Source organism: Taurulus bubalis (genome assembly GCF_910589615.1).
Source record: "Taurulus bubalis genome assembly, chromosome: 6".
Taxonomy (NCBI): domain Eukaryota; kingdom Metazoa; phylum Chordata; class Actinopteri; order Perciformes; family Cottidae; genus Taurulus; species Taurulus bubalis.
In genome coordinates, this window is record NC_136594.1 from 16821921 (window position 1) to 16848915 (window position 26995).

General features: G+C 40.0%; 3 protein-coding genes across 3 annotated transcripts; 1 reads left to right on the plus strand and 2 right to left on the minus strand.

Moving 5' to 3' along the window:
• Positions 1-5738: 5738 nt before the first annotated feature.
• On the minus strand, positions 5739-8228 carry LOC306738473 (uncharacterized protein). Its single transcript, XM_079220326.1, has 2 exons — positions 8132-8228; positions 5739-7595 (listed from the first exon to the last, which is right to left on the minus strand). Exon 2 carries the CDS (start codon positions 7510-7512, stop codon positions 6247-6249), a length of 1266 nt encoding a protein of 421 aa, XP_079076452.1. The 5' UTR covers positions 7513-7595; positions 8132-8228; the 3' UTR covers positions 5739-6246.
• A 171-nt stretch (positions 8229-8399) lies between these two features.
• On the plus strand, positions 8400-26813 carry cUnh22orf23 (chromosome Un C22orf23 homolog). The gene is made up of 9 exons (XM_079219904.1): positions 8400-8420; positions 9446-9530; positions 9724-9742; positions 23249-23342; positions 23523-23585; positions 23928-24101; positions 24196-24324; positions 24523-24623; positions 24866-26813. Exons 4-9 carry the CDS (start codon positions 23249-23251, stop codon positions 24974-24976), a joined length of 672 nt encoding a protein of 223 aa, XP_079076030.1. The 5' UTR covers positions 8400-8420; positions 9446-9530; positions 9724-9742; the 3' UTR covers positions 24977-26813.
• On the minus strand, positions 16475-18539 carry klf1 (Kruppel like factor 1 (erythroid); the record flags this gene model as incomplete). The annotated part of the gene is made up of 3 exons (XM_079219696.1): positions 16475-16650; positions 16768-17626; positions 18465-18539. 3 exons carry the CDS (start codon positions 18537-18539, stop codon positions 16475-16477), a joined length of 1110 nt encoding a protein of 369 aa, XP_079075822.1.
• Positions 26814-26995: the final 182 nt, after the last annotated feature.

Genomic DNA, 26995 nt, shown 5'->3' on the forward strand with positions numbered 1-26995 from the left:
CTAGGAGCCTCCATTTTGCCACAGAGCTTTGTGTTGAGAAACAAGACTAGGAGACAAGAATCCAGACCTTCCAGGTCAGCAAGTGAGACCTATTGCTGAGGGCCATTTAACACTTCAAGGTAATACGTGACTAAAAGCACCTCTACCTGTGTTTATGATTAGTGGCAGAGTTCTACATTTTACAGATTAATACATTTTTGAGAGAAAGTAACACATTTGGGGAAGAGTTAATCTAATATGCGTTTCCAAATAAATAAGTATGACCTTATTATTAAATGTACATATTTGCATCATGTTCTGTTTAGTGTTTTGAACCTTACTTGGTCAATTGGTAACATGTGACATATATATTTTTAACTTAAATCTTTTTATCTGACTAAATAGACTAATAGACACTAAACTAGGAAATGAGGTTGAGTAGACGTACTAAGCTCTGTGAGTCCACAGCGTGTCCTGTGTGCCTCATGTGTCCCCTCACCCTGATACAGGTCTGACCTATATTCAGAGAGCTGGCTGGGACGGAGCAATGCAGACGCCTCTGAAACCAGACCAGCTGGCAGCAGGCGGACACCAGAACTCAGCCTACCTTCTCCAGACAGGGGTTTCCATGCATTGCATCACATCCTGGATGTTCACATGTTACTTTAATTTCACAACAGTCAGTTGCTAAAATCTTGGGACTCAAGTTTTCTGTACCAAACAAAAAAGATTAATATCTGGTTCAAGACTTTACTTTTGTTTTTTATGTTCCTTGTTGTCTTTTGGAGGGGGGAGTTAAAAATAACTCGTAGACGCTGAGCAGCTGTGTTACGTCAAGGATGAAAGCGTTTCTAAAATATCTTATCTGTTTAAGTAATTAGGATTTGGTGTTAATCTAGGTATGAATGATGGGAGGAAAGAGCGGGGTGTGAACGGGAATCAATTACAGGCCTCTCTGTCCCGAGAGAGAGCTGCTGTTTATTGCTTCTCCCTGCTGTGTGCCGGTTATGTCATACCCTCCAACTCCCTCAAAGCAAAGCTCTGTGCTTTACTTAACACACCTCATGAGAACACAAAAAAAAGAAGAATCACAGTGACTCACTTTGAATGAAAATCAGACATTTTGTTTCTCCTTTGAACTTGGTACATCTAGACATCTTTTAGTAATCTAGCAGACGTAAATCCTCTGAATATTTGGAGAAAGGGGAGTTTTATAGAAACATAAGCATGAAAAAAGAAATTTAAAAAAAATCTATATATATTACTGTTGCTTAACCCCATATAATTTCTCTGTAGTACTCTTAAAATGTGTATATCATTTTAACACAGGATATCTATCTTAAAAACATAACAATGTTGTACATGTTTTTAATACAATATGTTATATCCTTTTCTCTGACTTGAGTATTAATTATATGTATTGAAATGTTGGGATTGGCAGTAGCCTTTATATGAATTAGTATCCAAAAAGAACCCATACTTTAGATAATCCTCACTAATGTTTGCATCAGGCAGACACCCAAAAAGACAAATTAATAAAAGCAGCCACAGTGAACTAGTGACCTACATATGAGCAACAAACATACAAACAGCAGCATGCCACGTGCAGGAGCTAATATATGCTAGTACCCTGTGTGTCTGCATTAACCAGACAACACAGACCGAGATCCGCCGCTGCCCCCATTCCCTGGAAAACACCACCATGCGGGAAATAACCTCGCCTTGACATTGAACACGCAACGTGGGACGCGGCCAACCACGTTTTCCGGTCCTGTTATAAGGTACATGTCCAAACCCCACTCGTTAAAACGCAACAAAGTGGCATATTCGCCCCCAGAGCGCCGTGTTCAATGTGACAAAAGCAGCCGCAGACATCTCAAAGTCACGGACGCGCGGACCTGCCGGCGGCGCTGAGAGTCGCCATGTGAACAATAACCGGCCATAAGCAGCGCGACCTCGTCTTCATACACATATTTATACACGAGCGCGACGGATGAAGAGCAAATACAGGGAGAGACAAAGAAGAGACAAAGACAAAAGCCTTCCGCGCAGTCATAACATACCTTTTCATGTCCTGGAGCAGGGAGAAGAAAAAAACCGATGCAGGCTTCCCCGACACAAAAGCTGTCTCGCTCCCGTTTCCTCCTTTCCTTTCCTTGCGCCTTTAGAAGAAACCTCCCAGAAAAAAAACCCGGAAAGTTTTCGTCTTCTTCTCGTGCCGGTGCGCGGGTCCGTTGTGGTGGAGTCGGTGGGTCGGCTGGGTGCTGTTTCTGTGTCTTGGCTCTGGCTGCCTGTATGTTGTGTGCTGCCGGACACTTTGCTCCAGTTTCTCCGGTTCCCTTTCTAGAGATATGTGTTAGTAGGTCAGCGGTTGCATAACAGCTCTTAGGCTGCCTCGTCACGCTTTTGTCCTCTATCTCTCCGCGCGAGAGGGTCTCTCTCTCTCTCTCTCTCTCTCTCTCTCTCTCTCTCTCTCTCTCTCTCTCTATCTCTCTCTCTTTCTCTCTCTCTCTCTCTCGCTCTCTCTCTCTTTCTCTCTTTCTCTCTCTCTCTCTCTCTCGCTATCTCTCTGTCTCATTATGCCTCTATTTTTTTTATCTCCATCTTCTCCACGACGTAATACAATCTCTTTCATGGGAGTGTATAACTTATAACATCATGTTACTGAGAGGTCCAATAATAGCATGTACCAGCATTTGTATTTGTATTTATAAAGCAAAGTAAATGTGGACCTTCAACAGTTGAAGGATGTTGAATGAATTGTTCAAAAGATAATACATATCAAATATGTTGTGATCCTTCCATTTTAAAGCTGAGACTGTGAAACTACAGGACAGTAAATATTTTTAATCTTTATTTAGCAGAAAGGTAATTTTGGCAAATTTACACATTGAAACGTGTGTAACTATATAAATACATGTACATGCAGTAGGACTGGATTTGGGAAGACCAAATGGAGAGTTCAAATGTCCTCACCAACCCAGTATTACACTGTTACATATGACAATCATGTTGAAAATAAGTTGCATTGTGAGAACATATGTTCTTGTCACTCTCCTTTTCCTTTTTGGTGTATTCTATTTGAAGTCTCTCACAGCATATAGGTTGCATCCTGATATCTTCGTTTTGGATCACATGTTAAATCCGCTGTGTTTGCAGTGGCTCTTTGTTCACACATTAAGGTTGTTATTGTGTTATTGCTCTAAAAACATTGGCAATCATTACCTACTTTTTGGTATTAATAACAAAAATTCCACATTCATCAGGTTTTTCATTTTTGCCATGCCATATGATTAAGAGAAATAATATTTTTTCGATTTTTTTATATTTTGTTTTCAATAAAACGTCACGTTAAATTAAAATTTGACTCTGAAATCACGTTCCATGGCGGATAAAATTGAGTATAACAGGAACAAAATTGTTTTCCCCTTGACTATAATAAATCACGTGATAATTGTTTTGCTTTCACCATTCCATCTTTTCGGCATGTTGTTTATCTTTCTTGGAAATGGATGTGTATTATCTGCTTATGAGCTTTTCTATTATCCCATGAAGCCTGTTGTCCTCATTTCCACTATATTTCATGAGCAGTTACGTCAGCCCTGTTTGGTATCAGACACACATTCACTTCCAACCCACTTTTTCACTCACATCCCTTCCCCCTGCTTTGTCTCCAACCACACGCGTGAACCCATTCACCGCGAGCACGCACGCACACACACACACACACACACACACACAAACACACACACACACACACACACACACACACACACACACACACACACACAAACCACCACTAGACCATGTTGGGGAAACGGTGGCCTTGAACATGTCTAGCTCCTCCCCCACCAGTCCTCTGGTATAACCACCAACCCCCAACATATTCCTCATCTGCCTCTGCATGCAGGCATTCCCTTGGCAACTGTGGTGTGTTGGTGCCTGCCTAGCAACCAGAAGGCTCTCACTCCTTCTTACATGGCTCGTGGCATGGGGGGTTTGCAGCCTGGGCCTGATGAAGATGGATTGCAAACAAAAGACCTCATGTGTATCTAGTGTTGTTGTCGTCCAGGCTAAAGCCTTTGCAGGAGGGGTCTCTGCAGCCGGGTTACCTGATTAACTTCACATGTCAGTCGTAAATTAAATCGGTATCGGTCATGTAAATGTCATTTTCAAGCGTCAGCCTCATTCTTGCATTGTGCATTTTAAGTAAAGACTTGAAGGAGAAGGATTTGAAGGAGAGAGAGAGCTGCCCTTACAACACAAAATGACATCCTTTTTTGTTGTGCAGAATGTGGTACTACAGCAAACACAGGAGACGACCTCTATAGTGACACTGCTGTGAATGAATGAAGGAATGAATGAATGAGTCAGTAATCCATGCTGATGAAGACACTTGGTGCCACCTGGTGTTGATAAAAGGAATGACTAATATTGAAAATGGAAATGTTCAAGAACATTATTTCCTCAAAGAATAATGGCCTTCAGTCAAGTTAATTATATTTTCAGACTACAGTTAGTAATTCAGCTTATGTATTGCTGCTTTCTGCCTCCAGCTGCTATCCAATTGAATTTCACGGCATCTCTTCTGATGTTTATCTGCAGATTTGAACTCTTTCCAGGTGTTAATGTATTCTGAACCTGTACCCTTCACTTCCATATGGGCCAATCAGTCTCCACCGCAGATGCTTCATTTCTATAAATAGCTTTCATACTGCTGACGTGATAGATGACTCATGCAGAGTCTCACTCTTCTCCTTGCATCAAAACACCACTCCCTGGCAATGTCCCCTCATTTCAGTGACCTTAGTTGAGTGAGGGTGGACTGACACAAGTTTTAAAGCATTCATCAGGGAAGGAAATTAAGGCCATACATGAAATTCAAAAGAAAAGGTTTTTATTTATTTATTTATGACATACTCCGCTCTTATGCAGTGCACATCTCCACTCCAGTGCCACACCTACAATTGCTCTCTCTTCCTCAGCTGGATTCGCTGTTTCTTACCTCAGCCTCTCCTCTCCTCTCCTGGCCTGTGATGTAATGCAAAATGCAGTTGCTGTTTTTTTTTTTTTTAAATAAGCTTAGAACTCTCCTGCATAATGTGTGATTATGCTGTGGCTCTGAAAATATGTGTTGCCTTTAGAACAAACACAAAACAGTGATGTATCTATGAACAAGGATTGTATTACTGTCCTTGAAAGTTGCGCAGCTCCTTTTTTCATCCAGAGTGAAGACTTTTCTGTTTGCTATTGCTTTTAATTTAACCAGATTCAAGGATATTAATCAATTTCTGCATCTCTGTATTTTATTTCTTAAACTGCACTGTATAATATATAGTGCAATATATATTAATTTGTTGTGGCTTTTTGACTATTTTTTATGTTTGAATGAATGTTCTTAATTGTTTTTAAATCTTGTTTTCTTCTGCATTATGTTTTGATGCTTTTAATGGTTTTATGTGAAGCACTTTGAATCGCCTTGTTGTTGAAATGTGCTATACAAATACACTTGCCTTGCCTTTTACTCTTATTTTATCTGAAATCAGAAATTTGACAGTCATTTCACTGCATGTGAAAAAGGCACTGCGGTAGTTTGTCATGTAAAATGTACTGAATCTTTTTAAAGTCATATGAGATTCACCAGTCATTTATATAAAATAATATTTTATTTCCAAGTACAGTTCACTTATTATGTATATTATAATTCTGAAAGAAGAAATACACAGTTATGACACCTTGCTGTCATAAGATAAGTCAGATACACATACAGTAAACAATTAAAAAAAAATCACAAAAAAAGTGTCAGAAGTCATTTTTCTTCTTCTTCAGGTCAGCACATAATATTGATACACACACAACCTGTCTGTTTTTCCAAAGAAGACAAAAAGAGGGCTTTTTCACATCAGAGTCAAGTGAACATGGGAAGATTGTTGTTGTTGTTGCTGTTGTTCAGTGTTTCTAAGTATTCAGTTTAAAATGTACAGCCTCCTTCAAATCACAGGAAATCAACATGATCATGTGATGATTCTACACAGAAATCACTTTTACTTTTGCATTCATTAATTAAGTATTATTTTAAAAGTTAAATATGTTGGTGCTTTCTGGTTTACTCGGCTTTCCCAGTGAAACAGGTGTTGCAAATAAGGTTTGTCAGGTCAGAGGTAGCTGTTAACACAGAGGCCGCGCTGTCTTGTGGTCAGACGTGTGTAAGATCGATGGCTTGTGAAGATGTCTTGAGAAATCTGTCTATTAACTTTGTCCTTGCGCTCAGGCTTTAAGCGATTTTGAGAGCAGCTGTTGAGAGAAGAGCCTCTTGAGCTGGGCCACTTCCTGAGACAAACAGCTGATCTGAGACCTGAGACTGACGTCCTCTGTTGAATACTTGGTGTCCCTGGAGTTCGGCAGAGAGGAGGAGTTATAATGTCCAGATGATGGACCCTGATACTGCTGCTCTGGTCTACCACAGGCCTCCTCCCTGGACCAAGGAGCCTGACTCTCTGTCCGATTGTCCCATCCCGCCTGCTGGTGGCTCGTCACCTGGATGTTTGGCCACACCGTGGCTACAGGTGGTCCACTGGGTCTGGTGTCAGAGGATGGAGACAACTCTCCTCCATCACTGCTACCGGCAGGCCCTTTGAAGCGGAGCTTAAGCGGGAGGCTCCTCAAACCCTCATGTGAGTCTTGTCTGCTTACATACTGACTCCCGTTGGCCTCCATGGGACAGATGTGGGAGTCGTAGCCCCGCTGCTCCTCCATCAGCTCCTTTGGAGAAGGCCCACCACGCTCACTTAGTGCGTCATCAAAAAACACAGGGCTGCCCACATTTGAGCCGCATGAGGTGGACACACCAGACTCCTCGGATACACTGTGACTTGAAAGAGGCCTGGCTCCCCTCTGTCCATAGGTGGCACCCTGCTGTGGAGGATGAGGGTGGATGTGGTGGGTGCTTGACGGTGTATTGGGGTATGGGGATCCGTCATTGTGAGGTTGGTAGAAGTGTGTTGGTCTTGGTGTTAGGTGAGCACAGACGGGTGCAGACAGTGGCAGAATGGAAACTTCAGATGAGTCTTTCACGAGGCCGAAGCGAAACTTCAGCGCCAACAGCTCGGCTCTCAGGCGGCCGTTCTCCTCCAGCAGGCCCATGACTCGCCTCTCTAAGACCATGTCATTGGCTCGCCTCTTCTCTCTGGACCGCTTGGCTGCCTCATTGTTTTTTTTCCTCTTGTCCCAATAGCCGTCATCTTTCTTCTCGGTAGGGATGAACTCTCGTTTGCGGCGTGCATTGTTGCCGTTGTCCTCATCGCAGCTGCTGCCAGACTTTGCTTCAGCGTGGGCAAGGCTCTCTTTGCGTTTGAGGGTAAAGGTGTGACTCAGGAGGGTTTTGGCTAACTGGCTTGTGGACGTCAGGATGGAAACAGCCTCATCAGTGAAGGACACAGCCTTTCCCAGAGGCCTGGTCTCTGGTCCCTCCACAGCCAGCAGTGAGGGCACTGACAGGTCCGGGATGACGCCTCTCACAGCCTGACCCGTCATGTTCGAACAGTGATTTGGAGGAGCTGCAAGTGTGTGAGGAACTTGCTGAAGGCTGGTGGTTCAGTGTGCTGTAATGGCACCACCTAGTGGTGAAATATGCAAAAGTGATGAAGTGGCCATTTGTTTGTTTACAATGTAAACAGTAAATCAACATTTTACTGCTGCCAGTTGAAAGTTGTAATATTTGTAATATCAGGAAAAGACTTAATAATACAAATTAATTAATTACTAATTTTGGTACTTGTATCCACATTCAAACGGGGAAATTTGAATTATAATATTTGAGCAATCAAATATTATAATTCAAGTTCATAACATATAAATCGTTAAATTAGTTTTTGAGTTTAATTATGGGGATTATATATTATTACGACGAATTATTTACCCGTTATTTATAATTAGTGTTATTACTACCAAAATGTTTTCATTACAACCATAAAATCCTAAATAGATGACTGAGCCATATGTTATTACATAAAGATCGTCTTCATCTCATCTGAAATGTCGTTGTAGGAAACAAATCATTCAGAAACTTTCTTAAAATCAATTTAACTACTTTACCTCGCGTGATAAAAACAAACAATGAAATCTCGGGAAACATAAAGTAGATATTACTTACTCAGCTGCTGAAACCTTTGGTGGAGATGTCCTCATTCAGAGAGGAGGAGACATGTGGAGCTTCACAAGTCGTCTGCATGTTTCTGCTCCTCCAGCTTTCTGTCGCTTCTTTCCTCGCTCATTGGTTCAGATGGGGTCGGATGCTCACCCGGGATGACCCACCCCCACTCCTCCTCCTCCTTCTCCTCCTCCTCCTCCTCCGCCGAGAAGGGAAGCCAGCTGAGTGAAACCAGCGGCGACATGCAGCAGAATAAACAACAACAAACCCGCGCTGCAACCAATCCTGACAGGTTGTTTGACAAGTATCTTATGACTCTAACACAAACACATCATTGCCAAGTGAAGAAAGTCGAAAGGTTGACATAAAAAAAAAAACACTCAGTCAACAGCCAAACTGTAGAGTAAGTCAACAACATGTAACGTTAGCTTTTAACAATTCAACAAGCGACACATGAAAACACAGACACAGAAAGTATCGGGGCCCGATGCTGCTGCAGCTCTTTATCTGCCAGTAAACACGCCATGTGTCGGATAATCAGCCAATCGACCCGAAGTGGCCCCTGGAAGTTCAACCGGTCCAACCCGTAGTTGGGTTTACGCCAGTTGTGATACAACCCGTTTCATTGTGTAAAGCAAATGATAAAGATATAGTGTTTAGCTAAATGCATTGACATTAACTACGTGTATGCTTCTAGCGATAAGAGCAAATTAACGAGAGCCATCAACGTGGCTGGTGGGAATGTGATCCGTTTTTAAGTAATTAGTCCAAAAAAAAGAGTAGATAAATACAAATTTTACCTGATGATGGCGCTGGTGAAAACGTCTCAAAGTTAAAGGGAACATACAAAAGTCTGTAAGATGTTTGACTAAGTTTAGCAATTATTTATAGTGAATTAATTAATAAAGAGCCAGGTGTGGTTTTCTACCTCACTGTGTGTGGGACATTACATTTAGCTGACGCTTTTACCCAAAGCGACTTACAATAAGTGCATTCAACCATGAGTACAAACTCAGAACAACAAGAATCAAGAAAGTACAATTTCTTCAAGAAAGTTAAACTACAAAGTGGTATAAGTAAGTGCCATTTAAGTGCTAAAGTGCTACTAGGGTGCTACGTTCCTCATTCGATGTATAGTGTATAGTAAATATGTGTTTTTAGTTTGCAGCAGAAGATGTGGAGACTTTCTGCTGTCCTGATGTCAATGAGCTCATTTCACCATTGAGGAGCCAGGACAGCAAATAGTCGTGACGCTGTAAAGATCATTTCTTACATTCAACACCTCATACAGGCCTCTGTTTCCCTGTGTTAAATTAGATCATCCAGTTGAATAGCAGTCGTGGTGGCTTCAGTTGTCCTCATTTGCTCTTTGCAGGTGAGCACCCATAACTAGGAGTTCAAGGTAAGTCAGCTACACAGAAAAATGTGTTGCGTACATCTGCTGTTTGTTTCAATGCAAACACTTATATAACATACAATTATTCTTTGATTTCCATCACAACATTATATTGTCAGACACACCAGTTTCAACTGTCAAGGAACCAACGTCAGGATGTTTAATGTCTCTCACTCTGTGTGTTTTTTCCTTTTTACAGAGACTGAGGGCCTCACTGTGTAAGAACAAAAGAAGCTTATCACTGTTTTACTGCACCTGTGAGTTAATGTATACATTTTATAAGCATATGTTGGAGATGAAGAGTGTAACGAGCCACACCGAGACAGAGAGTCATTTGAATGCCAGTTGATAGTGTGAATGGAAAACAGAGCTGTTGTTATGCAACACTCGGAGAGAGCGAGAGCATGTGAGCACTGTGTGTTGCTGGAAGTTCAGTTGGGGTGAGGTTGCTCAGAAAAAAGGAACATTGTTCCATGAGCGATCTGCGGGACAGTGATACTTCCTCCCTGCACATGGAAATGCTTCACACAGGACTCTCTGTCTCTGTGTCAATCTCCCCAATTTCTCCAAAACCAGGCAAAAGTCTCACTCATTAATTATTGTAGTAGTAGCATCAATGTCACGATTGACCTATTTCTATGACCTTGGCAGAAAAGTTTCAACATGTTGCTTCACGGCTTTGACATGCAGGGACTCAGGGAGGAGGTTGGAATGACATTCCGTGAAAAGAAAACTGTACTACTGTCCTGCAGTTCAGCTGAATGATCTGCCAACAAATTAGATTAAATGAAACATTTTGATTTCAGTTCCTGCCTCCTGGTTTCCAGGTTACCTTTTTTTTGGAAAGTATTTTCCCAGAAATGCTCACCTACGCTGAGAAAAAAAGGTGAGGCCAGTTCAACTTTGATTAGTAACATGTCACGCAGCAGCAAGTGTCGGCGGGTCAGTTTGTAGCTTTATGTCAAGCTTCATGGCTTGTATTGAAAGTGGATCGAGGTCTGTTGCTCGTATAGTGTGAACATAGAGAGTCTGCAGCCGCCTGTGCATAGTGGGGCTTTGAGCTAAATGCTAACATCAGCATTCCAACAAGCTCACACTAAGCTGGTACAACATGTTCACCGTCCCTGTTTAATGTATAAACATGCTTATATTTTCATATTAGCATGAAACTCAAAGTAGAGCTGAGGCTGACGGGAATGCCATTATTTTAGGTTGTTTGTTGGTCATAAACCAAAGTATTGGACTAATTCAAATGTTGATAGCACTAGATGAAGAATCAGGGAGTCACCAAAGTTAGTACAAGTCAACCAGAGGAGACGACTGTGAATGTCTGGAAAGTAAATTTAATATCAATCAATAGTTCTCGAAATATTTCACAAAAAAATAAAAATTTGAATTTGCTTGTGGTGCTGGAGAAACATTCTTCATATTTTGCAAAATATGAATTCCAGTACGGAATTTTGAGATAATCCATCCACTAGTTGACATATAATCTTCCTGGTAGAGTTTCTTTCTACCTTTTTCACTCACAGACTTGACTTGACTCACCGTTGAACATCATCTCTGACCCTCCATGACTCTAATCCTAACCACATGTGCTGAAGGTTGATGTGACATCATTTATATCACTGGACATGCTTCACTGACAATTGGGCCAATTGTAGCTTGGATTCTGTAAAAAAAATTGAAAGCAACGATGTGTGTATGTGAGTTTAAACTTTCATTTAACCTTGAAAACTTAGGCAGAGAGTAACAACAATCATGTAGTAACAGCCGGCACAGACAGGCCGTCAGACATAAATCTGACGACAGCAGTATTTTAATCAAACAGTTATGGGTAATAAAGGGAAAATTTGCCACCTTTTATGTAACTTTCCCTCTCAAAGGACCATACTGGTACTTGTTTTTACCCAGTAACTATTACTTAAGAATATACATTTAAAATAGATGTTCTCAAATAAACTCTTAGAGACTTTAGAATAACTCAATTGACTTTAGGTAATTCTAAAGTTGCAGAAAGATAATAAAAAAAATGTCCATAAATTATTTCTCTATTTCTTTTATTTGAATATTATATGATACTTTGTACTTGTACAATCCTCAAAAAGAGGGTTGTATATGTTGTATATGTTAAGTATAGAACAATGTGTGTGTGTTCATGTAGTTCTATCTTTTCAAGAACAAATTCAGGTTTGTGCTGTTCTCAATTATACAAAGGGTAGTTTGTAGATCAAGACTTGGTTATAGACTAGAATAGGGTTAGGTTTGAGGTAAGGGTGAGTATTGTAATGTGTTTAAGGGGCACACTACCAAACATACACACACACAAATACACACACTTTACGCCCTCGGCCTGATTTAGCGTTGCAGCTAGTGTGAACCCATGTCTCAAGTCAGCTTTGAATATGAGTATTCTTAATTTAAACCGTCTAGTGTCATGCTAAATCGCTGCTGCTCCCTTTAAGGTCAAGGTGAGGGGTGAGTGGATGAATTATATCAACAAGGGTACTCATAAGTACAAAGGTACAAATGTGTGTGTGTGCATGTGCCTTCATGTGTACCTGAAGCTTCATTATAAAACGAATTACGAAAATAATTGACTGCCTGAGCATCTAGGGGACACTGGCCTTGTTTGACTCTGTGTGTGTGTACGCTCAAGTTCAAGTCAGGGGAATACGCCTCCTTTTCCCTCTCTCTCCCCCTCCTCTTTCCTCTCTCTCTCCCCCTCTTCCCTCTCTCTCCCCCGCCTTTTTACATCCCTCGATCCACTTGGACTCACAGTCTCAACAGTCTCAGCACTGCGGCAGCTTTTACCACTAATCCTCATTTTGCTTTTGGCCGTCAGACCGAGATTCTCACTTTCTGAGATTGTGTAATCGCAAACAAACAGTACGGTCAATAATTAGCTTTGTGATGACTTTCGTAGGAGTGAGATAAGACACTTGCTATGCTGGACGAGTTTATCTGCATTTAGAAATCATAACCTTTGTGAGTTTGGCTCTGTCCATGAATGTGTAACCTCTGTATAATGTAGATGGATACATGTTGTGGATAGATATCTCAGTTTGAAGGCTGGTATCAGTGCTGTCCTGAAGTAGCAGGGTTTAATAATGCAGAGAAAAAACATTTACAGATGCTCACTGGCGAGGCAGAGCTCCTGAAATATACAAAGCAGTGTGAATGGTGTCTAATAGTGTGTTTGCTCTGCTGTGTCAAAGATGTCCCAAACTGTTCACACAGTGTTACCGTACACTGCACTGGATGTGACAGTGTGTCTGTGCCTGCAGGAAGAGGAAACAATATAATGTTTGAAGGGAATTGAATGGCAATGTTTGCATAGATTTGACAATAATGTTCAGTGGATTTTTTTCTCCTTCAAAATCTATAGCTTTCTTTCCTGTTTAAATATTGAGACTTAATGTCCTATATGCACATGTGCAGTGTGCACAGATCCTCTCCATACATAAAGATCCATTCTCCTGCATTTCTCCACAGAGGAAAACAAGAAAGAGATAGGGAATTATATTACATCTTTTCCCAGTAAACCTTCCTTCAGCTGCTGCAGTTAATCTGTTTTTCCATGTTCAGGGAACATGTTTCTCCCCACTGAATATGATGCTTTCTGTTATATAAAACAATCAAATTAGGTTTTTTTATTGAGCATTTTCCCTTTCATATATTTGACCAAAAAAAGAGTTACAAATCTACAAAGCAGCTGCAAAGTGTTGAAAACCCATCACATGTTTATGGTATTCAGATGTTAAGCCTTGGCCTGGTCCCAAAGATTACAATAATGACATATTTCACCTTTGACCTGTTTAGCTGCTCAGACAAAAAGAAAAACAAAAAAAAACTTAACAGAGCTAAATAATTCATGACTTGTTCATGCTTCAGTGCTTGTTTTGCAAACTGTTTACGCTTGAGTATTGCCATGAATGCATAATGCCTGCATAATACCCTCTCTAAAGTATAACATGATGTAAACAGGGAAGGAGGAACTAGAAAGTGGAAGTAGAAAGAGTTTGTTTGTTCTTTTCGGGGCACGACAGGTCAGAACTCTGCCTCTGTCCTCGTGTCAACTCTAAATCCCAAATCACTTACTCTCGAACGCTGCACTAAAATAAACTCGCTCTGCAAATGGAGCCTCATAACGGTCTATCAGGGAAGTGCCGTGGATTTATCTGCTGATGTGTAATATCTTGCTATGTGAGCACAGTCTCAGTGGAGAACAGATTATTAATGGCCAATGAGTATAGCAGCACTATAATAATCATGTGTGTATATTTGGCACTAATGTGTTGGTGGTGGGGGCTCACTTCCCCGCTCGTCTGCTATCAGGCCATCTTGGATGAGCAGGCTTAAGAAGCCATTCATAGCCTCGATAGTTGCACCAAAGAGGGAATTTAGACTGGAGCTTATTGATGTTCTAAATAAAGATTAATTGCTCCAAACCACTGGGTTTGTCCTCGTCTTAAATCCTATTAAACCATTTAACCTGCTCCAACCTTTTACAATCTATTGCTGTAAAACATGATTCTTAAAGGGACACTCCAGCAATTGAGAGTTGCATGGTCAGAAAGTTGGGGGACTTTTACAACAGACATTTACAACAGACAACACACTTTGGAAAGCTCCCTCCAGATTCAGAGAATATACCATATACCTGATTTTACAGGCTGAGCAGTTCTTTAAAGCCGATATACTCAAAACGACAAACAAATTGCCCTTTTTCTTGCTTACCTTCCAGTAATATTAATATAGATACAATATGATGTGATTCATCTTTGGGAGTAAAACAAGTGTGTGCTCTCTAAAGTATATCTTATACACAAAAAGTAACTCTGACCTCAATAAGCAGTTTCTCTTTGTATGTTCTATATACTGTAATTGACACGTTTTAATGTTTCACTTGACATGTTTTGTGCAACTGAAAGGACTGTTGGATGTAAACAAAACTCAAAGGAAGTTACCTGTCGTTATTCTAACTATGTTTACAAGCACATGCAAACTCATTTCAGTGTTACAAATGTTGCTAAATGAGTGGGTAATTGTGTTTGCTTTTCTTTATTTGTCTTTCCTGAGGGTGTACTGTCTGTGGAAGTGTATGCGAAAGAGAGGGAGCTTCATGATGTGGCGACAACCTCCTTCATCTGACATAATCAGGATGAATCAGTGGGTGCTGAGTTACATAAGCATATTCTCATCCTGACCTCACCCAGATTAGACACTGCAGACACACAGACACAACTGCCAACATCCTACTGATGCCAGCCTGCAGGCTTTAAGGCTGATACCATGACAGAGGACTGCCACCTAAAGGCCACAGGCTGGCATTACTTGTGGGAATGACTGGTATTACCAGTTCTGAGCTCTAATCATGTTCTAGATGGATACATATTTTACTCTGCTTCATGCAGGACACATACATGTTTTTATAAATCCCTTAAAACGTTGAGTAAATTAAATAATCAGGGTAATATTATTGTTAAGATCAGCGGCCTGAATACATCATGTCACACTCCGAGACAATTTTACAGCTTTAGAGGTCTTTATTAGAATTATGATTGTGAAAACAATAATTAAAAGACATTAACACTCCTTTGATTAAAAAAAATCCCTGTACAATAAAATAGTAGCCTATCTTCTGCTGGTATAAAATATTACTTGAATAAATATGTTGCTTGCATATAAAGATTATATAAACAACTGAGAAAAATGCGGACTATTTACAGTTTCAAATTCTGCCGGATGCAAGACACAAAAGCATATATGTTTTTCTTAAATAAAAAAAACCCAAACAGATCAACATGAAGGTAGGTGACTACAATGCATAATCTCGGATTCACTATATAATCACATGTTTTAACATACTTTATGGTTTGTTTGTTTGTATTACAATCAATATTAAAATCAACAAAGGTTCTAAGGGAAATCCGACAAAGACATCGGATCATCTGAGCTAAGCATTGCTACTAAGCAGTCTTTGTTCAGTGCACCATGAGATCCAACAGGATATACTGCTGTGTATTGTATTGTAGCCCGTATTACACACATTTTTGGTAGGTCTTTTTTTAGTGTTAATGTTTGCTGTCTACATGCCCACAGTGTGTACAGTGTTTGTCTAAGAGGCCCTTATTGGGGAGTAACACTGCAAGCATGTGAGAAAAACGCCACTATATCTCTGGTTCTGCTACATTGATTTTGAAACTTCTTTTTCAGTACCACAATGTTGAGTGCATCGCTATCAGCGGAGTAGTCTTAAAAGTAATTTGTTAAATAAATACTTCACGCACAAAATGACCGTTAGTATAACAATTCCTCCCCCTGTGTTGAACTGTTTAAAAAAACTTTATTTTTCTTGCATGCTTCCACAGTGAACAAAGGTTAAAGAAATGGAGAAAGGTTTTGATGAATTGATGTAATTGGGGGCCGCGTTTAAAAAGTGCTAAAATATGTGAAAACATCTGTTTACAAACTCGTGAAGAATAATCCAAGTCTCATTTATCATATAATTTGTCATATGGTCACTACTTCCAAAAACGTATAAAGCTATTCCATAAACTATTTAAAACACTTGCAAATGGGTTGTATTGAGCTTACGACTGGATAAATGAGACTTATACTACATTATACTGCACAATGTGTGAGGCATGCAAGATAAACTATGTTTTCTTCAATAATTCAAGGTAACACAGGGAATAATTTATATACAAATCGTTCTGTGGTGAAGTATGTCTTTAGCCATTACCTGAAAGTTACTTGGTCACTCTTTGATCAATCATTTTATTTAAAAAAATTAAGTATTTCATATATGGAAGGCTTCTGAATTGAATTTGTCTCATTTGTCGTCTAAACCGAAACAAACAACTCCCCTCAGGCAGCCTGTACACAGTGATTTGTGATGCCATCCTACCACTGTTGGTGTTGTAAGTCCTCATGGCGCAAGTGCATCAGGTGTGTCTCTTCATGTGCAGAGCTAGGTGGTCGGAGCGGGAGAAGGCCCTCTGACACAGCAAACACTCGTAGGGTTTTTGGCCCGTGTGCTTGCGGTAGTGACGCGTCAGTTCATCTGAGCGGGCAAATTTCCAGTTGCAGCCCTCCCATGAACATTGGTAAGGCTTTTCCCCTGAAGAGTAGACAATACAATAAATGATCCTTAACAAACAAATACATTAAATCATATATTGAGTCTTATTCTGACATACTTTTCAGTCGTTTCTGGGGCAGAGCCAATTTGTTGTACCTGTGTGAGTGCGGAGGTGAGCCTTAAGGTGTGAGCTCTTGGTGTAGGTCTTGCTGCATCCAGGGTATTCACAGCTGTGGATGGCGGGCCTCTTTTTCCCTGTCGCCCTTCGACTACGCTTCCCCTCCATCCCACCAGGGGGCAGCTGTGGAACAACCAGCATGGACTGCTGGTGAAGAGGCAGATGACTAGTGGTCTGGCTGTGGGTATATTCACAGAAGTGGTTGGCATTGTGGTTAAAGTGGGGCATGTAGCTGTAGTGTCGAGGGTCAGGGGTCACAGCTTGAGGGGGTATGAACCTGCTGTCGGGGAAGGTCACCGTGGAGGGGTGTTGGTGGGGATAGTAGGGGTTAAAGCCCCACGATGAGACTTTAGAGAGGTTTCCTCTGCTGTGCCTCTCGTAACTGCCTTCTTGAGGGAAGCCAAAGTGATCTACATTAGGTGGATTGGGAAATGAAGTTCGACCTGTATGGTCGTCTTTATACTCATGGTGGTACAGCTCTGGCTGGACTGGCGTTGTGGTTTCAGCTGGGGACAGCAGCTGCGCCATGAGGCAGCCAGTGTTCATCTGCATATGCTCTTGCCCAGGTTGGTCCTTAAACATGTCCACCTCTTGGTACGCTGTGTTCGGGTCTAACTGTGGGAGCCGTTGATCATTGTTATCCAGAGAAGGGTTGAGGTCGGGCGATGTGCTGCTCCAATCAGACAGCAGGAACTCAATGTCCCAGGATGCCTGGCTGTCGTCATCCAGGAGCTCCTCTGTCATCTGTTGAGAGACCTGCAGCTGCTCAGAGCTGCTTGGTGACGGTTTGTTACCGAGAGAGTCCGGAAGGAGAGACTCGGCCTCAGACTTCCACACCTAGATGGTGTTGGAGAGGATTGAGAAGTGAATACCAGGCAAAACATTTTGTGAAAAGGAGACTCCTCCACATTGCTTTAGTAGGGATGCACCATCTGACTTTTTCTGTGCCCATACCGATTAGTGTTTCATTAATTAGCTGTATGCCTCATTGGGTGGAGGCGACAGGGATCATTCATTGTTTTCCTTACTTTTTAAGACAAAATGTAACAAATAAATACATTGAAAGTGTTACAGGTGTTTGTAGTCCATACTGGCTGTTAAGAGATCAGCTGAAGCTAATATCAGGCTTAAGCAGTCTGTCGCAATCTTTCAATCCTCAAGTGTTTATCTTTCAATTTTAGTTTTTAGTACAAAATTACCAATTTGCATTATAATCCCTCCACTGTGGCTCAGCCAGGAAACACTGTAAGTGGAAACACACAGTGGGAATTTTGTACTAATATGACGAATATGACAGGAAAAATCATTGTGGCTAGGGTGGACAGCACAGTCACCAGTAACTCTTTAACACATGGGCATGCCAGATGTGCAGAGCTTCGGATTATTTACTACATTGCATTTTTTTTTAAATTACATTAGCAGATGATTTTGATCAAAAACGACTTACAATTCAACCACCATATTTGTCTCCAGTTATTTGGGAGACATCACAAGCTCAGCATTATAGTGCAAGACTGACACATTTGTCAAGTAAATATTAAGTGAAATCATTGATAATCCATCTGCGGAATGTTCAAATTATCAGCACAATAATATAGACCATACAATAGGAAGCACTACACGTTTTCCTGTCACTGTGTAGGAATCAAACAACTGGTGTCAACCCGATACTTACTTTCATATTGCCGCTGGATTGAGCGAGGTTGGAGAAGGAGCTGAAGGAGGGGAGCACAGCCTGTGTAACAGCCATCAAGCACTTTGATATGATGCCGATTGTCAGTGGTAGCAACAAAAGTGTAATTTCTCCTCTCTTTTTTTTGCTTTTTAGTCTTTACATGGCCGTCTTAAGCTCAGCTAACAGAAAGTCAAAGCCCAGCTCACCAGGCTACTCATCCCAGTTACAGTCCGCTCCGTGTTACAGGGCCGCTTAAACAGGTTCTTGAAGCTTCCCCCTTGTCTCCATTACTCCCCTGCTATCTCTCCCTCCTTTCTCTTGTCTATCTCTGTCAGCTGCAAGTCTAACTGCAAATCTCTCTTTTTCATGTAGGTTTTGACCGTTAGGAGGTGGAGCGTAGTCATCAGTTTCTTTGCTGCCCCCCCTTCTATGAGTCCATTAAGGTTGTTAATATATAAATCACTAAGAAACTGACTATACTATATAAGACTACTACCTCACCTGAACTCACTGCCGTCCTGTTCTCTGGGATTCAAAGCAAAAAGTAAACTGATGAGCTCCGAGCTGTCATTTCACGTAGAAATGTATCATTCTTAAATCCCGACCAATAGATAATGTCACGATAGAAAATGACATAAGCCTAAGCCCTAACCGTTATGAGGATTGCACCAATAATTCTGTTTTAATTCAAATAAATTACAAATAATGTGTGTTGTAATTTCCATGTCCTCACTTTGACAGTTACTGCATATCTACAGCCCAGAATTGAACACAAAACAATCATCCCATGTGAGTTTATCATCGTATGATCATAGTACAAGTCACTTTAGGTGAGACAACTTTACTTGTATGGTACCTTTGCACACATGAAGGCAATTTAAAGTGTTTATTATAAGGAAAGTAAAAATGTAAAAGAACATAAATGCATAAAAACACATTAATAATAGAATAAAAAGAAAAAAATACAATACACAGAAAACAATCATTGACCAGAATATAGGTATAGTGGTGTTACAGTTTCCCCCAAATTCATGTGACATAGATGTCTGCCACCTTTTCACGCAGACACTTAAAGTAAACCAAACGAGTGTTTTCTGAGACAAAACAATGGTTGAGTGTTAAACTCAATTCTTTATAAAATAGACCATAGTGACATTTGACTCTTTGATGATTAAACAAGAAATGCAATAGCAATAATCAATAAAATATTTCTAAACCTAAATATATTAGGATATGGCAATGATTACGTACAATAAATATAAATATAATATCAATAAATAAAATAATCATCTAAATGCCAATACAAAATGTACTAGAAGTTTTATAAAATGCTGAAAAATGACCCCCCTAAAACTTCAGAGCATTGCAGGACACCCTTATGATATTTTTCATTCACAGCGTGGCTATCAGATGTCTGGCCACTATCTAATAAAGCATGCTTTGACACAGCGGGCAAACTGTGTTGGTGCAAGTGCAGTGAAGTGTGTGCGCATTTCGTGTCATTTATTTGGTGTATGAACCGTTTATAATAGCATGTTAGGATAGATATTATGTTCCACCCCAAATAGATCTCAGTAGAAGTGTCTATGCCATTTCAGTCCAGAGTTTCTTAGACACTAGTAAAGAGATGAGCAGGTAGCTCGTAAACAAACACACCAACTAGCAATACAGCTCATGATTCAGTTTAAGTTTGTAATTAACTTTCCCATCGTTAAGCCAATACTTCTATTAGTTTTAACTCACTCCACACACACAAACACACACACACACACACACACACACACACACACACACACACACACACACACACACACACACATGTTGGTCTCTGTCTTCCCAATGAGGACATATGGCTTTGACTTCTGAGAAGATCTGTGTGTGAAAGGTGATTATATTCTTGCTGCAGTTTATCTGTCGACATGGGGCACAGGCAGGCTGCTGTCTTCTCACAGATAATGGTCTCCTGACTGCTGCTGGTCCCTGATGACGAGCCCACCACTGATAAAGACTCTCCTTCAGAGTGAAAACTGCACAAGGCATACACTGCGCAGGCTAAAAAAGTGTGGTGGCAGCCTCTTTATGGCCTTAAACACATGACACAAGTTCATAGTTAATTTGTTTGTTTGTGTTATCTTCCAAAGCCGGAGACTAACGTGTGAATTTGTTACTATGATGCTATCAGAAAGACAAGAAAGACACGTTGATCAGATAAATTCTGTAGGAGGAGTTCGATAAAGTAAAAGAGCTAGCGTGTGCTTTTATGTAGACATATCCTATGCAAAGTATTATTATTTTATAAATACCAAACATTTTATATACCGTAAATGCTTATGAAATTATTAGAACAACATGAAATAAAACATGAAAAGAATTGAGATCTTTAGGCTTTTCAAACAGAGCCTCCCACATTAACATGAGGGACTCTCTTTTCTGTAAATTGAAAATCTATTATATTTTAATGTTACCACCTTCTTTCCATACACAACTCTTTTCATCTTTCTTTTGATACTCACTTCGTGCTTAGTGATGTAATATGTATGTATAATGATCCCTGTGGGGAAAGTTTTTTTAGTTTACAACATTTTTCATATCTTAACATCGTCATGCCTGGTCTAAAAGGAGGACCCAGATGCAAGGGTTTTCCGTACAGGCGCACTTTATTGTTTCCTTTGATCCAAACAACTTTCTCACTAAACCTTCAAACATAAAGCGCTCCCAAAGGAGGGGAAACAGAACAAAACTACTTGCGCACAAAAACTCTTGGGGAAAATCTAACTAGGGCTGTGGACGCGGGCTTTGGTGCATGGACCAGGACAAACACTTTGGCAGAGGACAGAGGGAAGACGCAGACGATAAGCACATGAGGGCAATGGGGTACAGGTGGAACCACTCAGGGATCAGGGGAGACAATCAGACCGGTGACACATGAGGAAGGGCAAGTGACCTGAAACGAGAGGGGAGTCAGGCTTCAAAATAAAACAGGAAGTTACGATACAAAAACCCAAGACAAGACAACCCTCACCGCGGTGTGACAAACATCATGAGAGATTTATAGTGTGTGGCCCTTTTAGTTTGGGGCATCACTAGGCAGTGACCTACCTGGCCTAATAGTAAAGCCTGGCCCTGGTGTTGCCGTCAAAAGTCATAAAAAAGTCCTTGTATAGTCTTTAAAAAACTTGAATAATACAAAATCATAGTACAGCATGACGAAAAACTGCATGAAAAATGTCCTAGTTTAGTATGTCCGAATAAATTCATGAAAGTTATAGAATGGTATGATGAAAATGATCATAGTATAGTTTGTTCAAAAAGTTAATAGAATAGTGTAAACAAAACATTTGTACAATATATTAATGAAAAACCTTTATTATAGTATGTTGACAACATTATAGTATAACATATCAAGAAATATTGTTGTATAGCATGTCAAAAAAATGCATCAAAATTGTCCCAAAAAATGAATGAAAAAGTCAGAGTATAGTTTATTGAAAAATGTCAGAGTTGAAATAATTTATAATTGTACAGTATGTCAAAAAAAGACTTTAAACATGTATTATATAGCATGTCAAAAAAGTCAAAAAAAAGTAATTGTATAATAGTATACAAAGTATACTAAAAAGTCTGAATATAGTATTAGTATGATATCTAAAAACAATCCTATAGAAGCATAAACAAGTCATAGTACATGTACAAAATGCAACTAAAATAAGAATTCAAAAAAATAAATCAAATTACAGACAGAGATATTATTTTATTATATGTAGATTTAATGGTCCAAGATGAAGCCAGATGCACAGGAACAAAATATGTGTTGAGTTTCTCTGTCCTGATGTCAATGGGGAGATCAGGTTTCAGCAATGTACTTTATTTACATGGCATTTTCTTAACAAGGTCACAAAGTCCTTTTCAGAAGAAGAAAAAAGGCAGAGGGAACAAATAACAACAAATCAACATTAGAATAAAAAGTTGTTTGTGTGTCTAAAAACTACACGAGCTCCTTTGCCTCAGCTTTTGACTTTAAGAACATTTAACTCACTGCTCATGCATTTACTATCATGCCACTGTAGCACCAGACATCTTGTTGCAGCTGCTTGGGCTTTAGTTACATGGTCCATAAAAGAATGCGATGGCTGGATGGCTTGTCATAAAAAGAAAATCTAAAGAAAATTGTAGACTTTTATTATAAAAAGTATTTCTACCAATGGCTTGTGTATTTGTTATTTACTTTGACTTATTTGCGATAGTATAGCTCAATCGTGTACTTCTGAAAGCGCAACAGACACGTTTAATGCAGACCTTGAAGAACCTATTGTCCTTGCCTAAACTGTTGCGGTGCGGCTACGAGAACCGGAAGTAGTTTATCTGGGTCATATTGCGCAACCATCGCCGGGTGCATATGAACTGCTATGCGTTGGAAGTATCAACAAAGATGATCTTCAACAGAGTTCACGCATTACAAGCTGCGCCGATGGTTTTTACAGCGCATGTTTGTGCTGTCACCCAACGTGACCGTAACGTACACAAGTTTGGCAACCGGAAGTGGTTAGTCGGTTGCTACAGCAACTGAAAGACGCTGCTATATAATTTGGGGTTGAAACGACCGAAATTAGCTCACGGTGTTTACTAAGTAAGTTTTACTAAGTGTTTACTCAGAACTCTACGGAATTTCTTGTGAGTTCAACATAAAGTTTGAATTGAACTGAATAACAGAGATGAAGCTAATTTAAGCCTTATTAATTTAAGATTATTGCTAATAATGTTTGTTTGTGTGTCTTTGTGTGTAGATGGAGGCCTCCTCACAGAGTAGAGATGGCAGAGGACTATGGAACAACCCCAGAGCCCACCAGTACAGCAAGGGAACCCAGGATATGCTGAGATGTGAGATGATGCACATGTTGCTATTTTAGTGTGACCTGTTAGGTGTGAATGGGAAACAAACATACAATATGAGAGTTGATGTGTTGCATGTGTATTTCCAGGTACATACAGATGTGTGTGTACAGTTTTTGTGTAGGTTCGTGCTTTGACATATTAATCATTATCTCTCCTGGAGCTCAGCAATGATGCAGCAATCAAGATTTACCAACCTTCAGAGAAAACAGATCAATGAATGTCTAAAGAGTAAGTTTAAGAACTTTGGTTGAGAGGTTGAGGAATGCAATGTGGTCATAAATTGTGTGATAATAGTATGCATGACATACAGTTGTAACAATATTTTATATATTCTTGAAATATTTTAATGAGATAAATGGTTTGTCACATATTATTATTGCAAAATTCAGGATGACATATTGTTGGAAATCCAGATATATTGTGATTAAAATATAATATATGATAATAGGGGTGCTCTGGTATTTTCTGAAACATTTAGTATCATAGAATGTTGTAGTGCCACATAACATACAGTATATATATATATATATATATGTATATTTATTTATTTATTTTTACGTTTCTCCACAGACGGAGCAGCTTTACCACTGACCTCTGACCCCACATCATCAACTTCCCCCACTGAGCTTAAAACCACTAAATCTGTCCAGAAACATCTGCTATGCAAGCCTCAGAGACGCACCGCTGAAGCTTGTCGCTCTGGAAACAGCTACGTCAGAGAAAAGTTCCATCCTGGTCCCTCAAGTGTGTTCACCATTCATTCATGGGTTTTGACAGGCCGAGATTGAAAACAATTGCTGCCTCTAACTTGTGTTTTTTTTCTGTTTCACTTTCCTAGGAGACTTAGAGAAAGAGAAAAGGAGGCTTCAGAATATATTGGCAACAGGAGAAGAGCAACCCACGCCTGCATCTTACCGAAATGTTCCTGCATGTCCGAACCCAGAGCAGAAAGACCGGTATCAGGAAGGTGAGGCTGACGGCACAGACAGACGATGTACAAGAGTTACATGTCCCATTACAACCATAAAAATACGTTTGAATTAAATTAAGCGGTTTCTATTAATATCAGCCTAAAATAAATTCTGCACCGTGCTACTTTGCGTGACTAAATATATCCAGTGCCGCTTGAATAAATCTAATATTAACTTCTTTGTTTCTTTTGTAGTACTGGATGAGATAGAGGAGAGAAGACAGTTTCTGGCAGATATGTCTTCTCTGGGTCAGGAGAAGCCGTACATCAACATCATCAACACTGAGATATCCCAGGTAAACAAGCGATGGCTTACATACAGGCTCAAGTCTGTATTATGCCGTCTTGGTTTTTGAAATATCTTTAGAGAACACAGATTGTTTTAAACAATACAATAAGATACTGACTCAGATTAGTACCGAAGTAAATAGATCATTGAACTGGCATTAGTGCCAGGCTGTATTTATACAATAGTATTAAGTTTCTTTGAAAGTGCAATTGCACTTGACCCTGTGCTGTGTCATGACTCCATTAACAGAGGATTCGAGAACTGCAGGTGTTGGACAAGACCCGTAGTCCCAAGAACAAAGGGGAAGGGGAGATGGAGTTGAAAGAGACAACGGAGAGAAGACTCACCGTCACTGACTGAACATTTGAAAGTTACTTACTGGAAAATCAGGTGTAAACAACACTATTTCAAATTCAGATTATGGATGTTTAAAGTGTGATGTGATGAGTGCAAAGTCTGCAAAGAGGTTACAGCTGACTGGCTGCGCTACAACGATATAAGCAGTTATATAAAACAATATGAAGACTGATGTCAGGCTGTGAAAGCATTTGATTTACAAGAAACATGAATGGCTTGCATTAAGTTATTTTAATCCCCTGCCTTCCAGTGTCAGTATTCTTTCATAATCCTGCTTGAAATGTGGCGCTACAGAAGCCCTTGGTTTCAGCTGGACATTAAGACAGGCACAGAGCCGAAACACAGACAACAGAGGTTAACATTTAAAATGGAGGACAAAGACAGTCTAACTGATAAAACAGGAACAGAAACAGAAAAGGTAAACATACTGACATTTACACAAGCCGAACAAATGATTACATATGTAATTAAATAAATGGCACTCGTACAAACAATATTAACACTTTTTTTAAGGCAAAACATGGAAACATACAGAAAGGCATAGTAAAATATAAATTAATGATTTCAAACTGTTATAAGCTGGCGCTTCGCTGCAGTTGTTAAAACACTGTATATCTGCCCTTTTCTAATATTCATTGTTGCATGTGTGACCTTTCATAATAATAAACCTTTTGACATCTGCACTTTTTTTCAGATTTTTGTCACACATAAATACTGTTTCTACGTTCATCCATGTCTAAGATGTTATGCATTTACAAAAAAGACACCATTGCAAAACTATCGCAGAAGAAACTTAAAATAAAGGAACTCACAGACAATCATAACATAGCAGCTAGAAGAGCTTAGGTATCCGTTATCGATCGAGTATTTCAAGGGTAGAGTTTGCTGGATTTAAAGCACAGTTCATCTTAATTTCTTTGTTTTGCTTTCCCACGTACCACAGGCTCAAACCAGACCTGACATGAAACCCTCTCAGATAGACACAGGAACAGATTAAAAACATGTTATAAACTCATAAGACATTAGGGATCAACTTGCATCCAACCGACTTCATTCAAAGTGAACTGTTGAGTCACAGCTTTGCTGAACCTTGACACAGACTAAAGGATACACATGCTCTGCAATGCGAGGATAGTGAAGCAACATACAACAATTCACTCAATTGAAAGGTCAGAGAGCTTACAAACGCGTCAGCTCTTAAAGCAGTTGAGATGTTAAATTGTCTCTTTTAAAACACAAAGGCAACTGAAAATAGTCACTGAAGAGACTTTTTGGAGAAGCATCAAGTAAGATATGAGCAGGGAGTGCTCTTCAAAGCCATTAATGACACAGTTAAAGGTGACCTCATCTTCTTGATCTGGTGCATTTCTCCTCTTTTTATATTTGCCTTACGGTCCGTGTCCACATAGCACCTTTACTGGCAGAAAAGAGACTACAGGGCGCTGGGGAGCGCTTCAATGAAGAAGCTATCTGAGCATTATTTTCTTTGTTCCTAAGAGAACAATGTCTTGACAACACATCACCACCGGTGTATGATGTACTAGCATCACTCCTGTGCTTCTTATCTATCTATTATTGTCTAGTTCTACTATATTTGTTTTACTTCTTTCCCCCCCCAATGAGCATCAAATGGATGATGTCTGCTTCTTACTTCGCATAGATGAGCTTGTCTCCACGTTACGTAAAGTTAGAGCAAGGCGACACGAGGCGTACGGTAATAAAAGCACTCACCAGCAACATTTAGTGTCCGCCCCGCCTCTCTGTTCCTAAATGTTTTTTCGGTCTTTGTTATGATAGCGAGTGTCCAAGCTCAGGATAGACAGACACGGCCAAAACAAGCTTCCCCTCCATTCACTAACTACAGTGACGTCACCAGCGCTTTTCTTAAAAGTTCAGAGATTTTCAACTTGAAACCTTCGGAGCAGTCGCACAAAAACTCTGGAGCGCTCAGAAAGAAAGATGCTGGGTGCAGCGACTTTTCTGTCGGTGGACGCATACGCTCTCTCCTCATTGAGAACAATT